Source organism: Dreissena polymorpha, chromosome 1 (assembly GCF_020536995.1).
Source record: "Dreissena polymorpha isolate Duluth1 chromosome 1, UMN_Dpol_1.0, whole genome shotgun sequence".
Lineage (NCBI taxonomy): Eukaryota > Metazoa > Mollusca > Bivalvia > Myida > Dreissenidae > Dreissena > Dreissena polymorpha.
Window position 1 is genome coordinate 128206398 of NC_068355.1, and position 20900 is coordinate 128227297.

The 20900-nt window shown below is 35.6% G+C and overlaps 1 protein-coding gene across 1 annotated transcript in view; it reads left to right on the plus strand.

Annotated features, from left to right (window-relative positions):
• LOC127850826 (fibropellin-1-like) overlaps window positions 1-20900 on the plus strand; it is a 71320-nt gene that overhangs the window by 1926 nt on the left and 48494 nt on the right. The window contains exons 3-6 of the mRNA XM_052384198.1: window positions 3476-3589; window positions 4050-4163; window positions 4891-5001; window positions 5817-5927. Of these exons, the coding sequence (XP_052240158.1) occupies window positions 3476-3589; window positions 4050-4163; window positions 4891-5001; window positions 5817-5927 (450 nt within the window). The remainder of the gene's footprint in view (window positions 1-3475; window positions 3590-4049; window positions 4164-4890; window positions 5002-5816; window positions 5928-20900) is intronic.

Below are 20900 nucleotides of genomic sequence, written 5' to 3' on the forward strand. Positions count from 1 at the left end.
GTGTGAGTGGGTCGAGGGCATCCCGCTCCACACCGTACAGACTTTTCAATTAATATATGCATATTACAACACATATATCACAAACTCATATACATGTTACAATCAGTAGGTTTTACATGTCAATATAAAAAACATTTGCTAAAGAAATATTTAACAATACACTACTTCTTCTGTCTATTTTCACAACTACTGAAGAAGTGGTGGCAATATAAACTGCATTTTTTTAAAGGAATATTTTACAAAACACGACTTCTTTTCACAACTACTGAACAAGTCTTGACAATAGTTCCCATTCTTTACTTTGCCTCAAATCATTGAAAAAATAATTTCATTGAGTACAAGGCAATGTAAGGACATGTATCATTTTGCTGCTCTAAGTGTGGGTGTAGTTTTGTTCATTTTAATATTATAAATATGCATTTTATTACAATACATATAAGGTTTAAGGGTCAATTGGTATTTGCATGTCCCAGTATAAAAGATGTCATATTTAGACAGTTTGAAATATGATTACAGCCAGAAAAAAGTTTGCTATTAATTTATTGATAAGCTTACATTCCTAAAATAAATGTTGAATAGTTTCACATTCAGTTTGACAAAAAGTGAAGTTGGCTGAGGTGGAATAACTAATTTTAAATAAGAAGGAATTCGCACCTATGATTCTATATATAATTCTGTATTGGAACCAATGAAAATTCGTTACCAATTGTTATGTCTGTGTTAAAGAATAATGGATGTTGAAGCAAACAATGTTATAAATGGTTCTTTTTACTGAGTTCAACACACGAATTCAATGTATCTTTCCAGAAATAATGTTGTATCTTGTAAATTAAGTTTGAGTGTTTATCTTAATCTGTGACTTCTCAAAATCTGAAGTGCATAACAATACCAGGATATCGACGTTATATACACGTCGTCCAGATATACTTATTTACCCCATCGATTAAAATGTAGGGTATAGTTTTAGTAACCATGAATAAATTAAGTCACGATTCAGCATAGCCGCTTCAACCCCCGCCCCCGATTAAATCGATACAATTGTAATTATATATTTTATAAAAATTACATATATTTACTGTGTTAACTATTTTCTTTTTGTGTGTGTTAAATTATATTGTTTCGTGTGCGTATAACCGTAGAAAACTACTAATTCCAACCAAATGATCCATCATAATAATGTGCAATAATTGAAATATAAACGATTACTCTAAAACTGTACTGTCACTTATATACATATATTAATATTGCCAACTCTTTCTCAACTCTTGCAAATATGTGTTTTCGTTTAAAACAAGTTTTTAGAATGTGTATGCATTTAGTGTGTTATATGCTTTCCTGATTGTATATGTGTGCGGAATTATATTTTTATCAGTCACTTGGCCCTGAGTCTGTCATCACCTGACCTTGAGGCTGTCATGTATGTCGTGCATGTCGTGTATGTCATGTATGAAATGTGTGTCATTCACATCAGTCCAAGCCAATCCATTTTGTAAAGTCTGAAACACTTAGTCTGGTAAATACATTAAGGAATGTGATGATTATTGATGACATTGTTTTCTTTAGAGGGCAAATGTCAAAGAATTAATGATAAAATAGAAAAAATGCAATACCTCGGAACATACATACAATATGATCGAGGAAGTTGATAACACAATGTGATTGGTCACTGGTCTGTCCACTATCAATATATCCCCCCGTATGTCTGTCTGTCCGCTTATACGGGAATTACTAAACAAATGCATAATATACGATAACAAAATTTGAAAGACAACTGTTTAAAGATTGCAGGATTGACTTTTTAATTCTGATCTGGTAAAATACCAGATGTATAAGTTTAATTATATGACTGTTTTTAAATATAGAATAACACCTAATCTAACAACGACTTGAACAGTACCTACCGATGTTTCTGTTTGTTTCTAGAAATAAAATATGTTTATTTAGGCAAACTAAAAGACGATTGTTCAGTGAACACCAATTTATGCGTGAAGATCAGCAACGCAGCATGTTCCAATGGTATATGTACTTGCTTGGCCGAATATAAAACTGACGGATCAGATTTGCATTGTGAAGGTTAGTCATTAAAGGCCCTATAAAGGTGACGATCCGTAATTATTTACCGATTTTTAATTATTTATTTCATATTTTATTTATAAAGATTATCAAAAAACAATATATAAATGCTATTGACATTACCATAAAAAATGAGCAATACAACTTGTTTTGAGCTCAAAATACAGTATCCTCCAAGTCAATTGTGTTTACAAACAATCATTTACAAAAAATTTACATCGCTGTTTACTCGGGAAAGTGAAAGTGACTCAGGTAACCAAAAATATATCGTTGATTTTCAATGTTTTCTCCCGCAAAGCAGGTCTCTTCTAAATGGTTAAAACGTTCGTGGTGATCTAAACTTTCTGCTGGTAAAGTTGTTTAAAATAGAATTAAAATTGAATTTTCTTTCGGCTATTTTTAGCATACGTCACCGCTTTGAGGCTACACATCGCGTAAGTTGCAAAGTTGTAAACATTTCTTCCAATTATGAAACAAGTATATCTTCCATAATTCTTGACAACGTTGCACCTAAGCTGTGTTATTAGCATTTTTTATGCAAGAGTAACTGAAATCCGGTAAAAATTATACCAATTTATATGCATAATAATTGGATTTGTCACCTTTATAGGGCCTTTAAATCTTTTTTTCGGTTTCTCGTTATTGGTAATGTGTGCATGACCCCTATACTGTTGGTTTTATAAAGAGTTATTATCATATTAAAAATAATGATCCCATATTGGCAAACGTATTCATATTTTACACTTTCTTCTGTGTTTCATTAGCCTGTCTTTTTATAAGCACAAAAACATATGACTTGAAGTTACGCGGAGAAGATGTTATATGTTTGATATTGTCTGTTTAAAAGTCTTTATACCGTACACAAGTCTGTAAAACTCATCCACCATTTTTTATCAGAGGGCAATTTAATTGGATATTATGTTCCTTGTAGGTATTAACAAAAATGTCATTATAATTGACATTTGCTGACCTTTTTGAAACAAAAGAACCTGTGCATATTTATAGATTATCTAATTATGACGTAGCTGTTGAAAGTGCACGATCTTTTTGTATGTATAATTAACCTCGTTAGACGTCGTCATAAAGGTTATTTATAAAAACAACCCATTGCATTTTATAGTTCAACTGTATTTGTAGCGTTTCAAGAGTAAGCATTTTTATAGAAAATAAAACTATCCGTGTATTATCAATGGCACATAACATCAGCTCGCAGCGCTGGTACGAAAACCGAAAAACATATTCGACCTAAGCCAATTAGTGTTTATGGATCATGGCAATTGTTAACACCGGTCTTAAGAAAAACATCAAAAATTAAAAAATGAGGCAGAACTAAAATGTGTCCATTAAAAGATAGCTTTGATCGGTTTTGTTAATTTCTACATTTTTCTGTTGTTGTTTTCAGTCATCGACGTCTGTGAGGGTGCCACTTGTATGAACGGGGCCAAGTGTATGGGTGCTACAGGGGGCTACAAATGTGTATGCCCAACTGGGTACTCTGGACCCTTATGCGAAACAGGTAAAACGATGTTATTGTAGTTTCCTTTCATTGGTTTTAAGACTTTAAACTGACGCCAAGTACCTTAACACAATTAGTATCTAAACGCAGACAGTAATATAGCCATAGCAAAAGAAAAGTAGTACTACACATTCCTATCTTTTAAAGCTCTTTTCTGAAGTGTTACATAAAGACAGAAAAATCGCTTAAAACACCAATGTGCAGTCAATGTTTGCTAGGAAATAAAAAAATTAAAGCGTCCATACATTTATATAGCGTATTTGTCCGTAATTATTTAAGTTTTTTTGTGAAATAAAGGTGAATATTTATAATAAAAGTATTGTTGTAAACGTGTTGCTTTTCTAATGTACTTTTTATGTTGTTTGAACATTATCCAACATAACAAAGCAATCAACAAATATACTACCACTTTTTACTCTCATACTAGATTAGTTCGTCAAAGTACCAAGACTCGTTTCAGACATTGATGAGTGTAACCCTAACCCCTGCATACACGGCTCGTGCACTGAGCCCAGGCTTGGCGACTTCACGTGTATCTGCAAAGTTGGATACACGGGGAACACGTGCGACGAAGGTAGATAATTGCAGCGAAGTATTTTAAATCTCATCACTCATTTATTCTTATATTTCCGTTTAATGCAAGTAGCATGAGCTTACTGATTATATAGAGGATATTTGTTGAATTTGGTGGAATATCAATTTTAATTCATGAGTGATCATAGTAAACAATATTTTCACGAATGGCGCAGCCACGAGTGAATTTTTTTTCTATGATTACGAGTGAATGAAAATTGATATTCCACCGAATCCAACCATTTTTATTTTTATTTTATGTTTACAAATTATTACAATATACTTTCCCGTTCGGCGCCCAATGTATGTTGAAGCTTATCCGTATGTTTCGATGCAGAGTAATCGCCCTTGGTAACATTGGCAGGGTAACAACGGGGAAACCAAAGATATCTAAAAATAGTTCCGGTCAAACAAGGACAATTATCGATAATGTTCACTGTTATTTTTCACTGATGTTTCACTGTAATGTTTCACTGATGTTTCTCTATAAACCATCGGAAAGTATAAAAGAAAAATGATTAATTTTGAGTGATGCCATCTTTTTGTATCGTTCTCTGAACAATGAATGAGTATTTATAAAATAGCCTCATATGTAGACGTATATGAAAAATATTGTTTTGCCCGCGATATAATCGACGAGGCATTTTCCGCTTGTTATGTTAAATCAGTACGTGTTACTCTGAAATACAACTTACCTGCAATAAAGATCGCGTCGTTGTTTTCTTCAGCAATAAACGAATGTATCCCTGATCCGTGTGAACACGGCACGTGCAAAGACCTCCTTGCAGATTACGAATGCGCATGCCCAGTCGGCTACACGGGCAAAGACTGTTCCAAAGGTATGATTTACCTCATGAGATTACAACGTTGGCATTATTACTTTTTTTATAATAATAACTCAATATATTGTGTGGTTTCAGCACAGGCACAGGACCTCACTTTCCGTCTAAACCTGAATTTCGCTTAGAAAAATACCATAAAATCAAAAAGTGTCGTCCTTGATTAGCATTTGCGAATTGCTTTTATGCGCTCTGAATTTGTTTTCCAACTGTTATGCATTTTGCATTATTCATTACACAATTGTTTGCGTTTTTATCTTTAACTCAAATCCAAATATACATGTGTATGTGCATGCTACTTAAATCTTATGATCAGAGTGAGAGACAAAATACTGCGATAAAAATGCAGTTAATGGAGTTGTTAAAGGTTGGAAATAATCTGTAGGAAAATTATACCCTAATATTTATTAATTATTTCTTTTAACCTATCACCAATGGTAAAAGTATCAAGTAAACACCAACGTCCAATCGTGTCATCAGTAAAGTAAATAAGGCGGTGATACCGTTGTAATTTTAGACATAAGATTATTTGGCTTAGGAATGAAATAATGTGCTTCATGGAGTTGTATTCTTAAAGCAACGAAATAATTAAGTTCATTTGTACGTGATTTTTCATCATAAATTTAAGAGTGAAGACTTTAATATAAATTGAACGTTAGCAGTTTCGTTACATGCGACTTAAATGTTATTATCAGTAAAAGCACGCACACACACTACTAATTTAAGAATTTTAATTGTAATTATAACACACGTATAAAAAATCTAGATGTAATGCCAAATAGTTCATAAAAATGCGTTTTATTGTGGTTCCTCAGATATTGACGAATGCTTCTCGTCTCCATGCGAACATGGAACGTGCGTTAATTTGGTGAACAGTTACAAGTGCAGGTGCGATGTTGGATACTCAGGCGCAAACTGCGACCAAGGTATGCGATCGCTCATAGACCGATGTTTATTTTAGAATGTCTGTATCACTATCTCTTTATTATCATTGAATATGCATTACAATATAGGATTTATTGTAAATACATGTTTTTAATTCAAATGGGGTGGATCATGAGCACTTTGTTTTAAATATGCGTTACTGTCCATTGAACTCTAACAAATTAGTTTTCAATCAAATTTAGCTGTATTTTGTAGAATTTGTGTTTGTTTTAAAACAATATAATATACACGTATACACTTCTACAACGGTATTGGTATGAATATGCTTATATCAGATAACTAATTTATCCTAAATTCGATTAGAATTACCAATTTAAATTGTATATTAAAGTATTGTTCAAGAAGACGCCCGATAATTGTTGATCAAAGCTTACTTACAAGCTATATACATAAGATTATACAGTCTGTGATTTGACAAAACATCGAAATAAAGCAACTGGACACTTAAAAATCCATTGAAATACCTGTGTGGCCAGAAATATCATAATAGTTAGTAATTTTGTTATCATATCCAAAAATATGATTTTCCAAACGATGTATTTGATGTATTTGAGCCTTTCTCTGTGAAAATAGGGTTAAATGCATATGCGTTAAGTGTCGACCTAGATTAGTTTTTTTTCAGTCCGCACGGGCTTATCATGGGAGACATTTTCCAATTTAGTGTTCTTGTTAAATATCTAGTTAAGGCGGAAACTGTCGTATCTGATAAGCATGTGCGGACTGTACAGGCTTATCTGGGAAGACACTTGATGCACATACATGAGCGAGACTTATTTTTTTAAGACATCAACGATTGTGTAAATCACCTGTGTTCTAATGGAGCCACCTGTGTCGATCAAGTGGGCGGCTACACGTGTAAATGTACGGCGGGATTTTCAGGCAAATACTGCGATGATAGTATGTAAAATGTTATCGTGTTTTGTTTTCATTGTGATTTTGTTCAGTCTGACTTGTTTGTATAAGATTACCCGTAGTGAAAATAAATGATGCGTTTCGTAATAATATAGTTCGCATATATATAGATGATACATGACTCTACGTACAAGTAAATGCTCTACACGAAAATTATGAATTTGTCAGCACTTAAGTTTGCGACAGTTTCACTTTACCTGTAACTGTATAAAAAAAAATGTAACAGATGCATTGGCCATTACCATTGTTACTTGATATACCACATGAGTCATTTGATAGGATTTGAACAAATTGCTTTTTCAACAAATTCCATATGATGCAGGCATAATGCAAGTAAATATAATCAAACAAATTATCATTTAAACAGCCATTCCCATATATGTTCCATGAAATAATATGGTTAACATTATAATTAAAGTTTCAAGGCATTGACTTCTCAAGAGCCTGATTATTTTGTGTGCTATTCTTTTTGATATATAAATAACTTTTGTGCCAAATATAAACCCTTTCCCAGGTTGCCCAGAACCGGAAGTACCCGAGAACGGACTCCTAAACACGTCGGAAGGTCTGGGAGTGGGGAATACTATCTACTACTCGTGCAAGGATGGGTACGAACTGGTGGGGAAGGCACAGAGGACTTGTGGTACCACTTCCACGTGGAGCGGCACTGAACCTACGTGCCTAATAGGTACGAAAAGATTTTAAACAAAAAAAATCCAGTTTTGTTGCATTCTAATAATATAAATTGTATTTTGTGCCATTTATGTCAAACATATTATCCAGGGGCTTATTCGCAGAATATAACATGTATCATTAAGTTTCTCAACTTTGTACATTCAAACATTCGAACTAAATATCTCAAGCATGATACAAAAAAAACTTCAAATAAAACTGAAAGTAACCTGGATTTAAACGGCTACAACCTGTACCCTTAAACTGTTATATTGTACTGTTTATTCTATGTACGCGATAATAGTGTTTTCAAAATTGTTACTTTAAAATGATGCTTACTCATGAACAAAAAAGTATTTAGCATTTAAACGGAATCGTTCACACTGATCTGTTGTTAGATGCAAATATTCTGGTTAAGATCAATATAATAAAACGTGCTGATACAAAATTAGCGTATTAAACTACGAGTTAGGTGTAAAGTAGCGTTTATCATTTGTAGAGTGCCCGATATTGGAGCCGATAACAAATGGCGATGTGGACATGTCTTTGGGTCGCTACGAGGGCTCCCAGGCAACTTACTTCTGCGAGAACAACTACGCGCTCATTGGTTACCCCGTTATGACCTGCGAGTCAAGCGGCGTGTGGGGCGGCAAGAAACCGGGCTGTGTCTTTGGTGGGTGTGTAAGCGTGTGAATGGGCCGCGTAGCATCCAGACGAGCCTGTGCCATTGTACAGTCTGGTCAATAGACAATCAGCCCGCCATGAAATACAGCAAGATTATAACGACACATATGAAGCATATATCACGAGTTGTTATATTATGACATATAATGATATTAATAATCTCGTTTAGGTATTTCGGTCGGTATTGGTATTTTTTTCAAATATATTTACGAATTATCTTAGAGAAGTTTTATAAAATATGTGATAAAATGAGTGTGTGTCAACGTTTTTTATCGGTAACACTTTTTAAAAATGCGAGAACACTAGGAAATCCAAAACGTTTAAAATGAAATGCCGTTGATGACACATTTTAATATATTCATTAATTCGTAAAGAATTGAAAAGGTGGAATACAAGATGCATTACATAATGACTTGTATATCCGTTGATTATAATCGTGTATGGTCCAAGTGGAAAAAGATATCAAATGTACCGTCATCGTGTCATTTGGAAACATTTGACAGCTTGTATTATTTAACCAATGTCATGTGACTTTCAGCCATGTTTCCGGACACGTTACTGGCCTTTGGCATTGTCCTTATTATCCTGGCAATTGTGGACGTGTTTGTGTTGGCGATCTGCGTCTACTACAAGTTCTGCAGAAAGAAGGTACTACTACCGTTTTAACTTTTTTCCCAAACTGTTATATTCTCTTATACAAAGTATATCAAATACATTATACTAAGTATATCAAAGGCACATGTAGTATAACCTACTCCTATTGAGGTGCAATTAATAGGGGTATCTTGTTAAGCAAGAGCATTCGTTGTCAAAGCTCACTTTGGGGTTCCTCTGACTTTGTAGGAATTGACGTTTAATTTGGAATAGCCGTCTTCAAGGCTCCGGGATTTCTAATAGGATCGCGATGTAACACAATACGCTATAGTCATTAAAAGTTATATTACATATTAGGTTTAATATTCATATTAACATTTAAAGCGAATTATTGTCATATAAAATAAGTAATATGACACATTCCGGGTTCCACATTTGTGAATCCTCGATCGGAAAGGATGTTATGAACAGCAACGAATACACATTCTATAGAATAAACCATTACAAATGGATATCCGGATAACGATTGCATGGCAAATTTGTTAGAGCTTGACTGTATGGGTAATTTAAAACAATAAGGATTTCTTCGATTTGTTATGTTAATCACCATTACACACGCATTTACAATGAAAACATTCCAGTAGATATATAGATGTGATTAGTTGTACTATTAGCTTAGTACGTCGGATTAAACAATATAAAAATATCACAATATGAAATGCAATAGAAATTGTGCGTCTAGCGTTGAAGTCAAATAGAAAAGCGCATACTCAAAACTTATACCTTGGTACTCGCCCTGAATGTGCAAATGCAAATATCAAGACTTAACACTCGAACACACAAGCCGGACATAAACTTCGTCATAGCGTGTGATCTATAATTTCTGTAAAGGAACCAATGTCCAAAACTATTGACACAGAGAAAATGCAGTTTTTACGAATTTTATGATTATTATGTGTTGTTTTTGTTTTCTTGTTTATTGTATAAATTAACATGTCGAAGCTCTATAACGATTTCAGCCACCACAGACGCCATCCAAACCGTACCCTGATGACCTTTTTGCTGACGGGGAGAGGGCAGTCCCACCGCGGGATAGTACCATGCCACCGGTATATATACTTTATTTAAGCATGCGTGAAAGTAGTGTTTCAACGCCACGCACGAGTTGATAATGCAGAGAATTCAATTAAAGGAATTCTCAAATAATATATGGGTTGACCAATGTTTTTATAGATTGTTTATAGGCAACTTGCGGTGGTATAATTATATTATATGATGAACAACTTTCGTTATAATTGTTATATCACTGGTATTTTTTATTAATGCTTCAGATATAGGAACAAAAAGTGAATATCCACGCACTAAGTGTGCGGAATAAAGTCGAACAGCCGCGACAGCGCTTTGTGCTCTTTTGTTTGGAAATCATAAAGAGTGCATGGTGGCCTTTCTTTAAAATATTATAAAGAACAGAAGAACAATTTATAAAAACGGTGTACCCAGAATATAGATAAGACCGCACAAGTTTGTTTATTTAAGATCTTCATTTACATTTTTTTTAATCGAACTCTAAAAAAAACACAAGATATTGCTCCTAAATTAAAACAGGGCAAGATAATCAACAGTGTTACAATCATTACATAATTTCCAATCTATCGCACCTTACCTAATTGAGCTCCGATTTAGATTGGTAATTTCGTTTCAACCTTGCAATTTTGACAATTTAACGTAACAATTCAATGTATTTTACATCAGTTTTCAAGGAAACAGAAGTTCGCCAAGGTGACGCCGGATGACGGCCATCCGCCCCCTCAGTCCGTGGACGAACCAAACGTGGTGTACCGGTCCACGATGAAGATGAACGACAAGGTACTGGACACCATCTTCTCCAAGGGAAGCAAGTACCGCCGGCAAATAGAAGCCGAAGAACGGACCCCGTATCTGGTACGAATAACACGCACTTAAGACTTAAAACATCGTATTACTTGGAACAAGTGGACAGAATTTGATAGCTATGTACATCTATAACTGTCGTTTGTCTTAGGGTTTACATCACATCTATTGGGCTCTGCATCCAAACACCTGTGTTAACCACAACACTAATTAATACTTGATTGGTCACTAAAATATTGACGTGATCGGTCAACTTAATTATTGAATGACCATTATCAATCGGTCCAGTATATATTAAACAAGTCAACGAAACGTTTTACTGACATTTAGATAAAGGCTTCAAAGAACGCCTAGGAGCCCATACACCAAGCACGTTCTTAGACAGTTCGACCACGTTCTGAAGAAAATGCAGAACGGGATGTGAACTTGATTGGACGTGTAGTTTTGGTCAGAAAAAAATCTACAATATGATTGAAAGACGTTCATACACAGTTCTCGCAACGTGCAGCTCGTTCTTATCCCGTCCTATCCCGTTGCCAGTCCGTCTTTATCCAGTTCACATCGGGTCAATTTTCCCATTGTCCCCGTTGGTATACCGTTTCCAGTCAGACCGAGCCCGTCCTCAGCCAGTTCGATCATGTTCGTACGCAGTTCTTCTTTGTTCGTTGTGCAGCGGTAACTCGTTTAAAGGCAGTTCTCACTCCGTCCTACTACGTTCTTAGTACGTTTAGACGTAGTTGCAGCCACGTTCTGCATGGCGCTTATAAAACCGACTACGTTCCTGCCAGTTCTCATTTGTTTCACGCTTTGAGCCGACCAGACGGCTATTATTCTTTATGGCTTTAACCAATTTCTCACCCAACAAGTTCTGTGTCGTCCCCGCCTTCTTTCTCGGCCTAGCAAAACATTATATTGCTGCTCTGCTTCTAACTGCACGAACCCAACATTTAAACAATTACCAGCTCCAAGATTGTCCATGTTTCAACTTAATATCACAAATGATGAATTTTGAGACAACGACCTCTATTTATATGCACATTGCCTTAACGTACATGTATTGTATTTACGATTTGAACGTTGTAACAACTGCATTGAACGAAAACAACGTACTGGGAACCTACTGCGAACTCCTTTAAAAGAGTACAACGTACTAAGAACTTACTGAGAACTTATAGAACGTGTTGCAAACGTTGTAAGAACTTATATTTTAGTTTCTATTTATTTACACGAAACAAGATCGTACTTGAAACGTAGTGCGGACGGGGTCGGTCTGTCTGAGAACGGATTTGACGGACTAGAAACGGACTCGATCGGTGTGGCATCGTACGGGTAATTTCGGTCCGATCGCACTACGTTCTTGCACGTTCCTAGCCCGACCTTAGTACGAACTATCCGTTCTTATTACATACATTCCGTTTCCAGTACGTTGTTACTACGTTTAATTGTAGAACGGGATGATCGGAAGACAATTTTGAGTAGGCTCAAAGTTCTGAAACACCTCTCCCGTTCAACCCCGTTCTAGGCCGTCCACAAAGTTCGAAGACAGTTCGTAACACGTTGCTACACGTTGCTACTCACACAGTTCGAGCCCGTTTAGTCACATTTTTCAGAACGTACTTCGAACGGATTCGGTGTATCGGGGGTATTACCGGACTGAGATACCGGACATTTAACACAATTCAATAATATGATGCTTGGTACCTTCGGCGGATATTTCCTTCTTTCCTATTGCAGAAAAACTCAAGCAGAGAACGATTATTTAATGAGCATTATTATCTTTATATTATCTAAATTTTATTTTGATATTTATAAATTTTTCGCATTGATATTCGGCATCAAGATGAGTTCGTCTTAAAAGAGATAGAAAGGGGTATTAGCCATTATTAACATTATTATGCGAATTCGACTGTTAAGCTGTCAATTGAATAATTATTTCAATATAGGACGATGACGTCATTAATGACAAGGGCTACAACACCGAGAACAGTAACTCCAACGAGGACGCTCACTCGGAAGTGTTTGACAAGCATCTGGACCTAACGCATCCCTCCCCAGGTCCGCAAAAGTCACCAAGAGAGACGCGCAAACAAGAAGAGCCAGAGGAAGAAGAGGAAGAAGACGAGGGACGTTTCCGGTTCCGGTTGCGCGGTCCACCACCAAGCATAACTGATTCGCTCTTCAAAGAAAAGGAAACGTCACTCATCGCAGAGGAAAAACGGAGGTCGAAGAGCGCGTTACCGAGCTATCGATTGCAACAGAAAAATGTTTTGAAATGAACACTATCAATATGTGAAAATATGTATATGCATGATAAGCAAAGATGAGCAAAAGGTTAACATCGATAAGATGTTCTCTTTTTAAGTATGCTCACATATGTGTTTTTACATGACTTTTCATTTTGTATCATATTTATTATTTCATTAGTTGAAAAAATGGTCCACCTTTTGCTAAGCTTACATAATAGTATTATTTCATGCATTTTATGCCCCCGAAGGAGGGCATATAGTGATCGCACTGTCCGTCCGTCTGTCTTTCCGTCACACTTTGCGTTTAGGTTTCGAAAAATGCTCATAACTTCTATAACGCTTCAGATGTAACCTTCATATTTGGTATGTATGTGTATATGGACAAGGCCTTTCCATACGTACATAAATTTTGACCCCTTTGGTCTTGACCTTGAACTAAGGGTCCGCGTTTAGGTTTCGAAATCTGCGTTTAGGTTTCGAAAAATGCTCATAACTTCTATCAAAGCGTTTTTCGGGGGTATATTTCATCCTATGGTCACAGCTCTTGTTTTAAATTAAATCTTAAAAAACTGACCAGTGTTATATCTTTCGGAGGATTTAAAACGCAAAGACAATCTTGATTTTAACAAAAGAAGACGTTTTTATATTCCCAAACCAACATTATAAAATAATGATGCGATCGGTTAGTCAAATAATCTGAGAGTACAGAAATGCTAAAATAAATATCGTACGAATGTGTAAGATAAACATGTTGAGTTTTATTGCATTACGCGGAATGATCTAAGTAAAGTGTTATCCATGCTATTTATTTATTGCAATGTGTCGTTCGCTTGTATATTGTTATTTGTTGATTAACGATAGTTGTGCACTAACACTGATAATATTACTGTTCTGTAATTACACAATGCGTGGTCAAGAAAGCGGTACATGTAACGGAAATATTGTATTCATGACATGTTTATTTTTTTATAAAAACCCATTTGCATGTTTCTATTCCTTTTTTCATGACTTTATACTTATTTATAGATTTATTTATGTTAAAAATAAATGTTGTTTTCTTCTGTTGTCGTTTTTGTGTATGTTTTTTCTGCAATTTTAGTCCAGTTATTCCAACTACATTTACTTTCTTGTCAAATATTTCGATAAAAATTTGGACGAGACAACACAAATCCTCGCATAAATTACCTCACATATTGGTGTCACATCGAATCCTTCTCGGCAGTTCGTTAACGCCCTGACATGCGATATCTGGAAACGTTGGAATCAATGTAAAATGTTTATGTTAACTAAGTCTCGTCGCTCAATCCTCCAAGCACGTTAGGCATACAAGAATACATTTTAACACACCGAATGTCAATTATTGACTGTCAGCTTGTCTTCGTTCTTGTATTGCACACTCAATACTCAAAAAAAGCTTCCGCGTTCTCCTTTTTTACCGGAAAATAAACCATTGTCCACTTATGGCACTTTGATATTGCAAAATAGTAACTATCTTTTCTTTGAAAGAATTTGAGACAACGATAGTTTGTTTCAAGGTTAGTGAATGCGATAAATTAATCAAACCTCGCCCTGAACACGCGCAAAAGCGATTTGTTCACACATTGGAAAATCGGCATTTAAAAAAGTAACATATTCAATCAAGAATGCATAAATCATATTCAAACAAATGAAATAACTCTCATTACTAAGAGAAATCAAATGACTAGAGTTGCATGCATTATCATAAATCGCAATATACCGAATATGCATGAGAACATTTAACAAAAAATATGTTGATTACAAATACTACGTTAAAAACGCTGTTAGAAATAGCCTTAATGGCCCAGCGTCGGCGCGCGAGATATTGCCCAAAAAAATCATTAAAATTTGTAACGTTCATGCTTACGAAGTGCATATATGTATCAATGATTGTTTTAAAATTACTTTGGACAAGTCATAAAGGCTAACATTGCGTCAGATCCTTCATATTGTATATCACAGTCAGACACCTATTCCTCAATCATGGCATATATGGCTCGTTTTATATAGATATGTATTGTTCTTTTACAAAAGTTAAATACGTTTGAGTTGAGTATAATGTGAATTGTGTATGTTTCACATTTCATTGCTACAGTTTACAATATAACCTCCTCTAAAATGTGTAAGTCCTTTATATAAGGTTATATCTGTATGACTTCAAACCAACAATTCAACACATTTGTAAACGCTAAATTGTAAAACCTCATTTAAACTTACTCCGTGAAATAATCGATTAGAACAAAACAACTTGGCAGGCCTAATGGTATGTTAACCATCAATTGAAACTTAAAATGATATAAAATTAAAGACCACAATTAAACGCACTGATAAATTAGTATTCGTAAGATAGTATCACTGTCGGAATATTCGAATGGAATAAGGTATAGTTAACGTGAATTGTTACTTAAGATCTGCTGAATTCAAGTATTGTTTCGCGTGAACAAGATTATCTATATGGGCTGTCATGAAACCAAATAAAAAGAATGTACCCATGCAATGGTATTTGGCAGATGTTTACAATTGATCGGTATTTCATTTAAAGATGTTTGCTCATTCGACTATTTAGTTCATATATAAAACACGCGGCACTATATTCGTTTTGTAAGTTATATATAAATAATACAGAGATACGTTTAAAACTAGATATTTTAACACACTGGTCATCTACAAAAATCAGTCCTATATTAAATTTTAATATGCGTGTAATAATTTTTAAATACAATATGTACGGGCCGTTCCAATAGCGTGTATACGCAAATTAATTTTTCATACAATAATTGCTTACAAGAGATTTTGCAAGAAACTTAAATTAGTTACCATTTATTCGCCGATAACAAATAACCGAACAGTCTGGATAGAACGAAGATGAAAACGAAATTGGTACGCCAACTGAAAAACGTCCGTTATGAACTTTAAGGTCGAAGTTAATGCAAATTTGGAGTGATTTTCCCGATATTTCATACACCAATAAATCGGAAAAAAACTATTTAGTTCTTATACATATCTCCCGGATTATGTTAAGAGTCCACGGATATCATTTTCCACACAAATAAAATGCGTAAAAGGATTGAGAATTTTCTTTGCAGGAAACGGAAACAAAACAGATAAATTTGTAACGTCTTCTTAGAATGGGCATTTAGATAGAATTCCTAGGGATAGGCAAAGCCGCTGTCTGTAGAACAACAATGGATATGATTAGAAACAATTGCTGTTAATTTCGTGTTTACACATCTTTTTTTCAGATCGTGTATACGAATGGTGTAGCATGAACCACGAATTTATCTTATTTAAATATTTTATTAAATATGCGTTTCAAGTGTAGACTAAGTGGATCAGTCATATATCTGTAGTAGTAAACAAAATCAGATGGTTACATAATTTGATTAGTTTACAACGATCTCTTTGACAAACCAACCACAGGGCGGGACGATTGGTTCTATACTATTACCAAATATGACTGCTTATGCGTCTACGCTGCTTTAAAATCAGAAAACTGAATTCAAGAAACACATGATTGATAATTGTCAGACGATCACAGTTTCAGTTGAGTAACGTGATCAAAGTGTTCTGTGCGCTACTTGTCCTTATGGAAGTATCACGATGATTAAATTTCATAGTGGTTTCGCTTTCGTGTGTATTGTGTGTACCCTCGGCGTTGAGGTGTTTGGACAAACGAAAGTTACAGTCACAGGTACTGAATTGCATGGCCTGAATATTAAAAAAAAGAAATCGTAATTGCTACCATAAAGTTAATAATTGAAAGCTTACTAAATTAATACATATATAACTTTACATTTAGCATGTTTAGCTTAAAATATAATAAATTTTGTGTTGCTGTTTTTTATTTTAGATTTATTGTAGTCTTTAAAAAACGAAGGAACGTCAATATTATTGGTGAATTAATATTAAATGGCGTTAAGTATAGAAATAATCGTTATAACTAAATACATAATATTGTTCTTATTAAGCCATTACGTGTCTTATGTATGTTGTTTGGATATGTACTCATGTATTTGCCAATAAAATTGACTTGACATTAAAATGTTGATTTTGCATCGATTTCATTAACAATCGTAAAAACACGATAATTCTGTAATTAAAATCCTCTTACTAATAATATATAATTTGTTCTGGACACGCTAATAATGCGAACTGAACATTTATTTTAAGACTGTGCTGACGGCTGCCCGACAAACGCCGAATGTGGTGGTGGTGGAACTACTTGTGAATGTTCACCCAACTTTGTACTCAGCACAGACGAGTTTTCGTGCCGTACGTATCACACTTAGATTATTATTATTATGTTTTAAAGTGTTTATTTCATTTATCATTTTATTATTGTATGCACGAAAATGAAATTTTGGGCACTACATTAGAAGAGCATACAGCCTGATTAACTTGTAACCCGGAGCCCTGCGATAAAAGTCGTTTTTTGTGCAGTTTTATGCATCGTATATACACGATATATACAAATATATCGAAATGTGTCAATGTGACTGTCACTTGGTCTCTCTTAACGCAGACAATCGTTTGAAGCCTGTATGAAATGTAGACAGGGGTCGCGAGGCTTCCGTGAGAGAATAATGCAGCGATAATGCAGCTTGAGCCTTAAAGGGTCTTTTCACAGATTTTGGCATGTATTGAAGTTTGTCATTTAATGCTTTATATTGATAAAAGTTAACATTGGCTATAAAAAGCTTCAGTAAAAAATCAAGAATAAAATTTAAAAAAGATAAAAAGGTAACCCTCAGCAGGCTCGAACCACTGACCCCTGGAGTCCTGGAGTAAAAAGTCTCCCACTTAGACCAATCGGCCATCCTGCTGGATACAACGACGGATGTATTTTATACTTCATATAATACCTCAGTCACAAATAGACACCGATCACCGTCCGATCAGCGGCCGACGTATTTTTCCGCTCATCGGGCTGGCGACCGGCCGATGATCGCACGGAAACCGAGCCAATTTGTAGCATCGGGCGGCGTCCGGTTTAATTTTAAGTCTCACTTAAAATTTTACCCGACGTCGGGCCCGAAAAGGAATCGAGTTGAGATCGAAACAAGATCGGACGATCAACGCACGCGTATCGCCCGGGTATCGCCCGACATCGGATTCATTGAACATGTATCGGCAAAAGTAAAGGTATTTCCCAGAAGCATATACATCGACCGGCGACCGTCTGATTGCCGGAGGGCCTCCGCACGATGCCCGACGGACGCCGGACGATGCTCGTTATGATACACGTACAATGAATCCGACGTCGGCGCACGCCGGGCGATAACCGTTCGTTGATCGTCCGATCTTTTTTCGATCTCGACTCGATTCCTTCCCGGGCCCGATGTCGGTTAACTGTGATATAAAAAATTAATCCGGACGCCGCCCGATGCTACAAAATGACCCGATGTGCGTGCGATCATCGGCCGGCGCCAGCCGGATGAGCGGAAAAAAAAACGTCGGCCGCTGATCGGGCGGGGATCGGTGTCTATTTGTGACTGAGGTTTTAAACTTTGTCACTCATCGGACAGCGGACGGCTCCGACGTGTCCAGTCTTCCCGATGCCTGGAGATCGGACACATCGGCCGGCGACCGGATTATTTGTGACTGAGGCATAACCAATCCTCGTAGTTTCACAAAATATAACGACAACAACAGAACTCTCCGAATTATTAATTCGTTTCGCGTTGCAGCGCTTTATAATTTTCGGGTTTTTAAATCGTCAAAAGATGCATATATTGGCTATTTTAGAGCATGGTTATTGTTCAGTATTACTGTTTGCTCACAAATATCATAACTAAAACGAAAATGCGCGAATCTGAAACAACTTTTTTTCAATTTTGTCAATTTACTCAAACGTCAAAAGGCCCCTTTAAGGTCGTACAAGAATTATGAATCACTGGTACCGTTTCTTAAACCCGGGCGGCTTTATGATACGATGTTCAAACGCTGTACACATACCACCCTGCTTAATGATCGTACGATAGGTAGTTTCGTTCATTGTCCTTTAAAAAGATAATTTTTCTGTACAAATTAACATGCATTGCACGGTATTTTGAACGATACACTTACATATATCGTATAGCGTGATCTAAACTATTTTTGGGTCAACGATTTCAACAATTTTAATCAAACAGCATCATAGTGGTTACGTAATTTAAACTACCGGTATATCTAAATAGTCACACTGCTTTTTCAAGGAGGTTGCACATAAAGTGAGTATTTGTTCCAGTTAAAGGGCGTCCTTGTGGACAACATCTTGGCACTAACGCAAAACAGCAGCAATGCTTATTATTCGGCCTATAGATCTGTAAATGGGCCTTTTCACGTTTTAGTAAATTGACAAATTAAAAAAAAGTGTTTCAGGTTCGCAAATTTTCGTTGTTGTTATGATATTTGTGAGGAAACAGTAATACTGAACATTTACCATGCTCTAAAATATCCATTATATGCATCTTTTGACGATTTAAAAACCTGAAACTTATAAAGCGTTGCAAAGCGAAACGATTGAATACTTTGGAGAGTTCTGTTGTTGTAATACTACGAGGATTACTTATATAAGGTATAAACATACATCATTTATTATATGAGCCCGGATGACCGAGTGGTCAAAGCGATAGACTTTTACTCCAGGCGTCATTGGTTCGAGCCCAGTAGAGGGTTCCTTTTTTCGTTCTGTAATTTTATTCTTGATTTTTTCTGGATCTATTTAGATCCAATGTTCACAATTATCAATAAAAAGCATTTAATGACAAACTTCAAAACATGCCAAAATCTGTGAAAAGGCCCATTTAAGCTCACTCTAGACACGGATTTCTTGCGATATTTTATGCAGCTAATAATGAAACTAAAATAGAATTGGGACATTTTTAATTAAAGGGAATGCCATCTTATTGCAGTTTTTAAACAATTACCAATGACTGTTGTTATGCTTTCGGATAATTAAATTTTACATTATTGTTGAAATGATGGGTTTGACCGAAATAATAAGCATATCGACAAATTACGCTCTATAAGTGGACATAATTATGGACATTTTGTTTCTCATTTTATCTTATTATCAGAGATTACTGTACATTCATTTGTTCAACAAACTAGTCATGTGCCTCATTCCGCGAAACGAGCAGCAAGTACGAAGCTCAAATACTTTCAGGATCAGCTCACGTTTGCATATCAGTATTGATTAAAGACCAAATATGAAGTGCCAAATGTCTGTAATTTATTCAGTAAATAAACGAAATAGTTATTAGCATTTTTGATGCATCTTACATTTACTATTGAAATGTATCATCAAGTACGTTCCAACTTACCTTGGTCACATGAAATTAATCATTCTAAAAAAGCGCCACGTAACGTCGTTCCTATAAACCCCATCACACCAGACTGGCGTCCACACAACGAAGAAAACAGACAGCTTCGGTAAACGCATAAAGCTGAAGTAACAAATCCATTATTTTCTAAAAGAAACCTAAAGATTGTCAAACTTTGCGCCAAGGGTTTTTCATTCTTTTTTGTGTGCATGCACGCCTGTGTTTTCACCAGGATTTCGCGTTTTCACTGCCTATGGAGGGCGATCCCTCTGCGTTAAATCGATGGAAAATCAGCGACGTCACGGAGTCTGCAAATGATATCGGTTTGTCCAAAAATTTGAATGACGAAAGCCTTTTCATCGATTCTTCTGCCTCCGTAGATGCTGTAGATGTAGAATGGCTGTTCCTGTGAAAGGTTCGGTTCTGAAAACGGATGCACCATGTAGGTTCGGAGACCAAAAGCACCGTCACCAAGTAAAGCGTTCAGTGAATACTTGTTGACATGTGATAATTGTGCCGGTGCTGGAAAGCTTTTTGATTCATATGACTGACAATCTATGATATCTGGATCATTGTAGATCATGACATCAAACATACAGCCATATCCCCAACATCTTACCTTGTAAAATAAGAA